General features: G+C 44.4%; 1 protein-coding gene across 1 annotated transcript in view; it reads right to left on the bottom strand.

Annotated features, from left to right (window-relative positions):
- The window catches only part of cep85l (centrosomal protein 85L), a 45,981-nt gene extending 35,688 nt beyond the window's left edge, over window positions 1–10,293 (bottom strand). The window contains exons 1-2 of the mRNA XM_080023790.1: window positions 9,972–10,293; window positions 4,975–5,136 (exon numbers count right to left, since the gene is read on the bottom strand). Of these exons, the coding sequence (XP_079879916.1) occupies window positions 4,975–5,136; window positions 9,972–10,023 (214 nt within the window). The 5' untranslated portion in view covers window positions 10,024–10,293. The remainder of the gene's footprint in view (window positions 1–4,974; window positions 5,137–9,971) is intronic.
- Between the last annotated feature and the right edge of the window lie 1,724 nt (window positions 10,294–12,017).

The raw sequence follows: 12,017 nt of genomic DNA, 5'->3' as shown, positions 1-12,017 counted from the left end.
CCATTTGAAATTGGGTAGAAAATCCCAAATCTCTGAGATCATTGCAGATGGTCTAAACAGCACAGTAAAATCAAGTGCTGTGCAACTGGATAGAACCCCCGCTGTAGAAATTCAAAATAATGGGCTGCCAAACAATAATAGCTGAACCCTAAACACAGAACAATCTTACCTGGAAAGTCTCTAGATGAGGCCCTTGTTTCCAAGAAGGGTAATCTTACTTTGATTAATCTTGAACAGAAATACACAAAGGGTTTGGTAATGTGAGAGTGCCCCACGCATCTTTGTGTGGCGTTTCTCTCTGGAATCCCAATTGGAAAAACTGAAGTAATGTTGAGATGCAGAAGATCACACACTGGGTCCGACCAGCTGAGTGAAGTGCCAGTAGCCTAACCTTAAAACAAAACTTTGAAGAATAACTATGGCTGGGGTTTGTATGTGACGAGTTATGCAAGTGCGAGTCGCAATACAGTTTGTAAAAGCCTCTGTGACCTCCATGTTTGGTCTAAATATTTCCCTCACTGCATTGGTTATTCTTGGTTATTACACTTTGCATAGAGTACACTGACAAAGGTGTTCAGAGACATGAGCCAAGTTAAGTTTATTATTCTGTCCTTCCTACTTGAGGAACCTGGATGGAGGATGGTAATGGGCCTCATTTAGCAAGGCAAGTTAAGCCACAGATACTTGATGGCCTGTAAAGCACTGAGTTACATGTTGTGTATGAAAGGTGCTATACAAAAAGAGGTTATTATGGTTATTGTTATTATATTTCAATCACAGCTACTAAGCGTCCAAAAGCAAGACTGAGGTGGAAACATTATTCAGGACACAAGGGAGGCGTGAAGTCCATGTATCCTGAAGCATGTCAGAGTTGTGGTTCATTCCACTATTTTTTTTCTATTTGGAAGGATAACTTTACATTGAATCGACCTTCTAATTGTCCTTTTCTATTTTTGTCTTGTCTTTTGATGAATAGGTTCCCATTACAATGCCTAAAAAAAGGGGGAATCTCAGTTTCATCCAGTCATTCATCCTATTTTCTCTCTGTGAATAATTCTATTATAATCCTTCGTTTAAGTAATCCCAAACCCTATTCCCATTTACAGAAGTATAAAGCAATATTAGGAGAGGGTGTCCTAGTTCTTAACAAACCTCTTTCGCTCGGTTTCTCTTCCACTTATTTTTCTTGGTCTCTCTCCTCCTTCTTCTTTTCCATCCACTGTGGCTAGGTCACAAGAACCCAATAATCTCTCTGCTGCACACAACATCACTTGAATAAACCACAAGTCAGTTGGTTCTCAGAAATAAAAGCCTTAGGTATCACTTCAGAGCCAGGTTATCCCAAGTTCAAAATCAGACAAAGTTGCAAGTTGTTTTCCATGGGAGACATGCTATACTAGAACCTCCAAAGACCTTTTGGTGGATAAATGGATATTCAGAGTGTTTAGAACAAAGTTACATTATCGGAATGGGGTTCATGTGTTTGAGAAAACTGACTCGCCATCAAGATAAAGTCTTGAGCAACAGCCGGAAGCTGGCACTAACTTCATAAAGATATGAATACCGTGAGTACAGTTATTATGAATATGAGATGAGAAGCGTTCTACACAGCATAACAATGTTAACTGCTGCCAAAGTTTGTTTATTAAAATCTTAGTATACAGCCCCAGTATACAGAGCCCCTGAGATAGTGTTTTAAAAAAAATAGTCATGAGTCATTTGGAAAAGTCACTAAAGTTAATCTTGAGTCACATGGCGGCATGGTGGCTTAGCAGTTACACAGCACTGTAGCCTTTACAGCAAGAAGGTTTTTGGGTTCAAACCCGACTGGAGCCTTTTGGTGTGAAGTTCACAAGTCCTCACCATGTTCACTTGGGTTTCCTCCCGCCCTAAAAAGACACGTCACACACACACGTCACACACACACACACACACACACACACACACACACACACACACACACACACACACACACACACACACACACACACACACACACACACACACACACACACACACACACACACACACACACACACACAGAGAGAGAGAGAGAGAGAGAGAGAGAGAGAGAGAGAGAGAGAGAGAGAGAGAGAGAGAGAGAGAGAGAGAGAGAGAGACAGAAACAGAGAGAGAGAGAGATGCCCTTGGGCAGGGCAGTTGCTGTATACCATACAGGAGTGCTTCCGATCAGAACACACAGCTGGCAGGCAGCAAGTTCTACAATTAAAAAATGAAGAATTCTTAAAATGTGCTGAATGACTTATTGATTATAATTGCTCCCAAAATAACCATGATCAAGTGAGTGGGTATGAGCGTAAACATGGAGGTTATGTCATCCAAAAAGGACATCATTTGTACATCATTTTTGATGGAACACTCCAGCACCCTGCTCGGTGTTGAACAGTGCACTTGATTCTTGTCACGCGTGGACCGCTTAATGACTCAGAATACACTGATGGAGAGTTTCCTCTTACACCGTTCAGCAGATGGACCCTCATTTTGAGTACTGCGTTTCACTAAAATGACCCTACCCTACCCCCCATGTCCAGGTGGAGATGACAACGGAAGTGCTTCTTAATAGACTTCTGTATTAGAAAGCACTTCCGTTGTTATCTCCCTTTACTGGGTCAGTAGGTTATTCTGTGGGGTCTTGAGAAGACAGATATTCAAGCTGGCACCCAGAGCGCTGGCACACATATCTCTGCACACATGGATGGACATTGTGGGCATTGTGGGTCTTTGTTGCATGCGAGCAGCCGCAGGCAGAAACCACAGCTGGAAAATTTGAGGGTGGTGCTCTGTGGATATGAGGACTACGGTAAGGACATCAACACATTATCTGACATCAACTGTGCTAGTTTCTCTTAACGTATGACCAACTTGAATACTTTCCGTCACACTGGAGTCAAAGAGGGGATTTTAAGGATGAGGATATAAGTGGTCTAGGCCGTGCAGGGAGCCAGACTAAGTCAGACTCCCCTGTTTGGTGGATTACAGCTAACCTTGGGTCTTAATGTGGATTTGGAAGGGCAATAATGAGCTAATCCAAATCACAATCAGGTTTGCGATTCTCCCCGTAATTTTGTGGGTAAAATCGTCCGACATGAATGTGATCTCTAATGTGACGTTGTCTGAAAATAAACTGTGTACTGTAATGCGATCGAATAGTAGTTAACCTTATGGATATGATTTGGATTGTGATATCAAATATGACATAATAATGGTAAACGGAACATGATGCTGTGATATGAAGAGCAGAATTAGGAAAACAGATTAGATGAAGAACGTACAGAGTGGACACGGATGCAGTGGGTGGAGGAGAGGAGAAGCACTTGCAGTGTGTTGAGGTTTGTCTCTCATGATCCGGCTCATATGAAAAGAGACGGCTCTTCCGGCTCCCAGCCATTTATTTAATCTATGAAATTGTATGAAATATTTATTCCACCACAAAAATATAACATTATTTGTAATGATGTAATATGACTGGACTCAAAGTTACTTACTGAAAAACAAGTATAGTCTTTACAATTGTCTAAATTGAATCAAATATTGAGAGATACAGACTTCTCTACAACGACGACGGTACCTCGCTTAATTCTGAACCGATTTTCATGAAATTTAGTTTGTTTATAAACGTGAGAAATTGAACAGGATACTGGTTACTGTTAGTGGAATTAAATTCAGTTACTGGGGGCGGATCTAATCGCATTTTTTCCCCATTCGCTACCATGTTTAAAGGAAGAAGCTATCATGTATGCCTCATATTGCACTTTAATTTAACAATTTAGTATTGAATATTTTATATATTTTAAGATTTTATTTAAACATAGGACATCTTGAATGTTGTTTTCATTCAAGCCACAAGGAGGAAAAGTTCCTTGCTTTAAGTGTTTTACAGAATAAATGGGAAGCAAAGTTATATTTATTTATATATATTTATAGTTATATATATATTTGTCTCCTTTTTATTTTTTGCTGATCTGAAAAACGATCCGATCCGTGACTCAAAACCGTGATACGATCCGAACTGTGAGTTTTGTGATCCGTTGCACCTCTACAATCTACTCCAGAATCTTGCCAACATCCTCTTTAGACAAATAGATCGAATGAGAAGGAGGTGAATTAACTTTTCGAGCATAAAAATAAAATGGAGGAAGACATAAGCGAGGTACCGTAAGAGAGAGTCTGAAAGCAAGAGGGAGTAGAGGTTGTTTTAACTACCATGGGGCAAGTGGGTGTTTTCAAGGTTAGGACCGTGGAACCAGCCCGGTTGTAGCTCACTCTCTAGTTAAAGCCAAGGTGTGCATGCTGCACTCGAGTAACCTCAAATAAACCAGACCAGAGCCCAGACTGATACCAGGGCAGGGAGACACATAACAAGCCAACATCTACTGTGTAGAGGAAAGACTGAGACATGTTTCCAGCTTGATTTTGTGTAGGGCTGAGGGTTGCATTAGTAGGAATGTTGTTGCCTGGGGAGGGGAATGGGTTGTAAAAATTTAGGACAGGTTTTTGTTTTTTTCCTGTCTCGTTCCCTTTATAACCTAAATCAATTATTTTTTTAGTGCTTGGCATTAGTCAGGCTCACTGTGTGATATGTATGTTATTTAAAAGGGCACTGTATAGAATAAATTAAACAGTGAATAATCTTGCTCTCATCCTTGAAAGTAAAGCAATCTTTAGGGAATACGGAACTGTGGGCAATGTTCAGCACCCGGCATCGCATTTGTCAACAGCGTGCCAAAGTTGCATTTGACAAACAAAATAAATAAGTATGAACCTGTAATTCCATACTACAAAGAATTCAAATTTATCACATACACTGCACCGCATAAACAACGGCAGTATGGTTTTTAGTTTCAAAAAAATTGTAGCACAACCGCATTGTACCATATGCGTTGAACCATGCAACCCCAGAAAATAAAAGTTTAGCGGGAGGGAAGAGAATTAGAAAAGCACAGCTGCACCTACCTTCCACGCTGTCTGAGCAGGAGGTACCGATGCCCGTATCGCCACTGTCAGATGCCGTGCTGTGGCGTCTCCCACGGTTACCATTGACGGGAGCGGAGGGGTTGCCCTGCCATGACGATTCACAGGCGGGCACCCATCCTGGAGAGCTGGTGCTACTGGAGCCTGAAGATAAAAATAAAAAAAATGCATCAGCCCATTTCACTGTCGTACCTTGTATCCTTCCTATGGACTCAGGAAAATATACACACTGATTAAAAGGTGCTAAACCTACAGCTCCCGTCCTTGACAGGAATTTGGTTGATAAATACTGTCAGTGGGTCTTCTACTTCTACCCCGCATGAATAGCTGGTATGTAGCATTGTTGGACATAAAGGTCATTACGGTTGCACGAGACGATCTATTTGTAGAAAACGGCTTTACCGCACACACCTGGACAATGTAAAAGCATTCGAACTAGAAGCAAACAATAGGCAACACCTAGGCATTAACTGGATGTGTGCCCATAATGCAGATGCTGATGCACAAATGTCCTAATGTCCAGTGAAGTGCACAGAAGGAGAGGAGACCTCTATTTTGAAGTACATTAGTTGTGTCATCAGTAAAACTCCTCTTTCTCTCTCTCTCCACTAGTGAGTGAGATGGAGGTCGAGATACGGGGGGATACCAGGGCGCTTGCTTGTCTAGATTAGCTACTGATCTGCCTGAGAGGCAACACACAAATTAGGCAAAGTATTAAGTGGTATTAACCAGTTTGACTGGGTGGCTGCTTTTCTGAATGGCTGCCAGCATTGTCTGATGCGGTTGCGTGTTAGCCGAACTTACCAAATAAAATCATTTCACGGCGAAGTAAAATATACAATGTTTACCAACTCATGACTCCAGTTGAGCCATTGGGAAGACAAAGACAAATAGTTGAGAATATTTGGACTTCCTATGCAGGGGTCAACCCTGCGGTTTGTGACAGTTCACACATAAAAGGACTGGGAAGAACGTTTCTCCCGGTTGGCTGGATGCCTGTCAGACTACTTGGCTGCCTGGATTCTTGAATGAGTGAATCAATGAATAACCATCAACTGCTTCTATTCATAGACTCTGTTGTATAGATCAAAAATGAAACAGGTTTTTTTTGTTGTTGTTGCGTCTTCAGTTTATTGATGATGCCTTGAATTGTGTTGCCAACAATAAATATATATTTTAATAATAATTACATCTTGTTCTGGTTATTTCCAAGAAATTGGAAGAACACGTTTAAGCACCAGACTCATGTCTGGTGACAAGACTCTGTCTTGGATGCAGTGGCATACAAATACCCTTTCTTGTACGCCCCAGCTGCTGACAGCACTGTTAAAAAATAATAATAATCATAAGGCATCACTTGAGAGGCAGGAAAAGAAAGCATATCTTTCCCAGACCCATCCACCCACCTGCTACAAAGTAGATGTAAGCAGTAGATAAGCCTATTGATCACTGAGCGATCAATTAGAATTTTCTATGATTGTGACTAGGCAAAACACAACCCAACATCTCCCAGTGTGGTCAACTCATGCAGTCCAGCATCTATATTTGAGGCTCCACAATTTTAATGGGAAAATTGCACTTCATCTAAATGAGGTCATAGTCAATGAGTCACTGAACTGGAAAGGATAAGGCTCCAGGATAAAAACTGTTCCATCCTAATCAACTGCATAGTACCATCGCCACTAAGGAACTGATGTGTTACTGGCTTAGCAAACACACACAAAACAAATGCATTTGTATTGGTTTTGGAAACAATGGTAGAGATCTGTATGCTTTTCCTTACATGTTTTTCCCCATTTTGACTTAGGCTAATATCAGGTCTAGTGGCTCGCCAACATTGTCCCCCAATTGCCTGTTGTCCTTTGGAAAGAAAAATGTTTTCATGTTTTTTACGTGACGCTGTGTCATGTAATAACAGTTAACTTCCTCTCGTGTAATAACAATTAACTTCCTCTTTACGCAAGTTCATATCCTGTCCGTTTTGATCATGGGGATCATCAGATTGAGCAATAATACTGATTGCTAAAAGTACTAATTTTCTGGACTACACCAGCGAAGACCTCGCTAGAGCTAGTAATGGACTCATACTTTCTTTTATTATTTTTATCATACTGTCCTTTTTCTCCACTGTTTTGACATTCCAATTTCCACTTGGAGATGAATAAAGTACCACCTAATCTTATCCCAACAATCGTGTGTAGAGGAAATGGTTAACTAACTCTGTCTGAGATTTATTTAATGAAGGTGCCACATGTAATTGGTAGTTGTAACACAACAATAAAAAGCAACATTACCACCATGAAGGTTTTAAGGTGCTAGTTATGTCCAAAGAAATTGGGGAAAGAGAGCAAGCCATGCAAAATCCCCCCCCCCACCCTCAGCAGATTTCCCACTCCTGGATTTTGCCAAGATCGACTGGCAATGACATACCTGCTTACCTGGACCTTATTTTGAGAATGTGACATAAGGGATTAGAACATTAGATTCGATTCAAAGTGTCATTTGAATCTGTTTGACCGTATAGGGACAGAAAAAGAGAAGCGATGTTCAGATCTGCGTAATCGTATCCTCCCCCGAGATTTATTCCTCATTTACTGTCGTTCTCTTGTCCCATTTTCGATTGCGTGACCATGCTTCTGTGTATGCGTGTTGCATAATGCCATCAGGACAGCTACAGTGTGTTAAACCGGGTAATCCTGAGGTCTGGTAAATCATATTATAGAGTTTTGTAAAGGGTAAGGTGCACAACCCAAGTGTGATTAACCCTACAATTAACACAAATGATGTGTGTGGATCAGCATTCAAAGAAAGCCCTCTTTATAAACCCTTTGGTGGGCAATTTTTTTTTTTTTGTGAACATGTCAACATTGCTGTTGTATACTACTACATCTCACTTTTCTCTCCAATACAAATCTAGCGCCACCGGACAGTTACGGTCGCTCTTTGAGAAGTCACCAAACATCTAAAACTACTGATAGCCCCTTCAGTGGTAATTACAGGTTTTGAAAAAAAAAATGCAAGATAATGCTGGGTGTGGCCTTTAAGTAATCCTAAAGTATAGGATAGGAGTACCCCCCCCCCCACACACACACACGTTAGAAATAAGTTAGAACCATTTTTTGCTGTCTCTAATTAGTATTTTTACACCATATGTTACACACTCCTGTTAGGCATCCACCCTACTATCCATCCATCTAGCCATCCACTGATCCACTACAAACAAACAGCTTTTAAGTTACACAGGCTCATGTAATGTTAAGCTCGCGCCACAATATCTGCTTCCTCACTTCTTCCTCCTAAAACTAATTGGAGCTCCACTGTCACTCACAGGTGAGCCAGAAGCTCGGGTGCCCTCGCCCTACCTCCCTCAAGTGGAAACCTGTTCTATTTTCAAAGCATAATCCAGTTAGACGGGAGTCGTAGGGATTGTCCCATATTAGTATTAATGGGGAGGGGAGGGGGAGCGAGGAAGAAGAGGAGGAAGAACAGAACTCTGCCTTTTCCTATTTCTGCCCGCCAAGGTGTTGGATGTTGCAGTTTTATGTCATTTTGAAATCCGCGGTAGCTGGAACAAATTAATCATATCCACGAATCATAGTTCATAGTTGTTTTTGGGTTTTTATAAGTCAAACCCAGTTCAATTCATACAAAATCATGAGGAGTCCCTGCAGGCTGCAGATCTGGAGGTGGAGATTACAGAAACCAAGGAGTATGCTTCTCAAACTTCCTCACAGCACGGCACGGATACTTTTGCGTAGCGCCGAAAGAGATTCAGTAGGCATTGTGTAGGTAGGTTCCCTACTTAAACACTCCTAAGATGACGTGAGCTGGTCAGCCATGTTCGACGAGACCCGTCTCCTCTGCCGTGCCGATGACAGTGCCTTGTAAAAATCCGTTGAGCTTGGACATGGACAAACGCACACAGTCTCTTTAAGTCGATTTAATGTCTGCTGTGGGGTAACTAGTAGGCAATACTGCAGGTGGAGCTGCAGCAGTAGTTAGTTGTCGTTCAACATGTACATACATCATATATTGCTTTATCGGCATTCACCTGTTTATCACGTCACACGTATTTGATGCATTACTCTGTCGTCTGAAACGTAACTGTTTGCGTGACGCTGCTGTCTTAATCTGCTGCAAATGGGAGTCATTGTCTCGACGAGACCTTTTAGGCGAAATAAAGGTGGAATAAATAAATACAATTTCATGTCTATCTTCACACATTGGGGAGAGGTTAAAACATGTGTGTTACACATAGTGTCACGGTGGCAAATATTCATCCATCGCTGCATTTCCCCAAGTAGCCGACTACAGTGACCCCCCCCCCCCCCCACAGTATACACACAGTACACAGCCGGTGTAACACTCGCCTCTGTCTTCTTTTCCCCGCATGTTCTGCAGCGTGTATGAATGAAAGAGTCTGATCTTGGCCGAACTGAGTTTCCCTCGCTCTACTTGTTACCAGCGTCTATTTCTCCCCCATTCTAAAAAAAAAACAAAAAAAAACAAAACGGGCAGATTTGAATGACAGCGGGGCGAACTGGCGCAGTAGCCTATAAGCAGAAAAAGAAAATAGCCGACTGCATGGCTTTCAAACTGCTGAGTATAACGACAGCATATATCAACCCCCTGCCATCGATACTGTCCCCACAAAAAAAAAACAGTTCAAAATTAAAAATCTCAATTTTGAACGAAACGATAAGTGTTCAAACCAAACGAGGCGCTCATTAAAAACGAGGCGATTATTGTTGACGCTAGGCCTTCAATGTGGCAAATCCTCCCGGTCGGACGCTCCGACGCGGGGGTGGATTTCGGTGGATTTCCCCCCCCAAAAAAAACGGAGTTCCAATCCGCACCTTCACACCCCGCGTCTCGCCGAACGCGGAGCCCCCAACCCCCCCCGGCGGCGCCCGTCCGGCTAGCGTTAGCATCCCCAGCGAACCGTTATGTAGCCACGACGCTAGGACCCGACGCCTCACCTGCTTTGTAACATTCGTACGAGCCGTCTTCCAAGTCGCTTCGGCTCCACATCGTGGCGGGCTCCGCGGAGTCCCTCCGGCGGGGTTGAGCGGCGGCCCGGAGGACTTGACGGGTGACAACAGCGACAACTACGACAGCGACGACGAAAACGGCGGAACGAAGACGTCAACGGTGTCTCGGAAAAGATGGGGAGAATTCCTCAGAGGGGTCGACGTGATTTCATGGCTGTCGTTCCGCCTGCGTCGACCCGAGCGGTTTGCCTTTCCAGACCAACATTCCCGCTCGTCCCGAACCCGGAGCGCCGTGTTTACGCACAGCCACAGCGACACATACACGGATACGGATCCATGTTTAGAAGGACGACGCGCGGCTGAACGAGACGAAATAAACGGAGCTAAAGGAAGCACGGAGCTCCGGGCGGCGAGGCGAGACGCGCGAACGATTCGTTTGTGGCGAACGAATCGTTTAAACGACTCTGAACTCGGGGGTGGGGGGGGGGGGGGCAAGTCCAAGGCAAAAACAAACACACCACAACAACAACAACAACAACAACAACAACGACAACAAGGCCACAGCATTTGGCGTCACTTCCATCGATTGTGGCTTGTTCACACTTTGCGTGCAACCGAAAATAAATCATTTCCAAAAGACGTTTGGGATTCGTTTTGCCTTCCTCTGCCAGAGCGAACATTTTAAAAGGGTTTGGATTCAATGTTTTCCGGCGTCCACACTTTGCGGCTAACTAAGTAGGTATCGACCGAATCAAAGATCCCTCGCGGGGATTCCATGCACGGCTCGGGGCCAACCGAAACCCAACCTCGCTACGGAACTCAACAAAGCAGGAGTCGTAAAACCCGAACGACTCTTTTTTTTGTTGTTGTTGTTGTTGTTGTTTTTGGTTTTGGTTTTTTTAACTGAATGACTACTCGGGAACCGAATCCGAAAAAAAAGGTCGAACCTTTCACCGCCGAGCTCCGTGATCTCATGCGCTGCGCCGCCCGCGCGGAGCTGAGGCCCCGCCCCCCCCCGCCCCGCGCTCTACTTACCGGCCCCTCGTGGGCACCGTGCGTGGGGTAGTCCGACACCGCTGGCCCCAAACCGTGCACGGATCCCGGGGAGGACCCGGGCCACCACCGTGCACACACACACGCACGCACGCACACATATGTGGAATATGCTGGAATTCCCCCGTTGGGGATTAATGAAAGTATTTTCATCATATATATACATACACACACATGCACACACACACCATTAAAACCACCACTAATAACCACTCATTTTGTGTCGCTCCCCCTCGTGCCGCCAAAACAGCTCTGACCCGTGGAGGCATGGACTCCACCAGACCCCTGAAGGTGTCCTGTGGCATCTGGCACCAAGACGTTGGCGGCAGATGCTTTTAAGTCCTGCCAGTTGTGAGGATGGAGCGGAACTTGTGTTTTTAGGCGCGCCCCGCGGAGGCTCGATCGGATCGGACCCTAACCCCGGCCACCCACGCGATGTCGAAGGAAACGTGATTCATCCGACCGGGGCGTCTTCGTCCATTGCTCCATGGTCGAGTTCCGACGCTCACGTGCCCATTGTAGGCGCTTTAGGTGGTGGACAGGGGTCAGCATGGCCACTCTGACTGGTCTGTGGCAACACAGCCCCATACGCAGCAAGCTGTGATGCACTGTGTGTTCTGACACCTTTCTATCATAGCAGCATGAACTTTTTCAGCAATTTGTGCTTCAGTAGCTCTTCTGTGGGATCGGACCAGACCGGTTAGCCTTCGCTCCCCACGTGCATCAGTGAGCCATGGGCACCATGACCCTGTCGCAGGTTCACCGGTTGTCCTTCCTTGGACCACTTTTGGTAGCGACCAACCACTGCATACCGGGAACACCCCCCCCCCGCTTTGGATTTAGTAATTACTACTCAAGCTGAATACCTCTCCAGCCCCTTAGCCACGCCACAGATCAATCTGTCACTGGAGGAACTGGGCCGACAACATCATGATCAATTTCCTTTCCCTCGGACAAGGAAAGTTCAGCAGCTCGGGGGAG

This window comes from Zeus faber (assembly GCF_960531495.2).
Source record: "Zeus faber genome assembly, chromosome: 2".
Lineage (NCBI taxonomy): Eukaryota > Metazoa > Chordata > Actinopteri > Zeiformes > Zeidae > Zeus > Zeus faber.
This window is presented reverse-complemented; position numbering and strand designations above follow the sequence as displayed.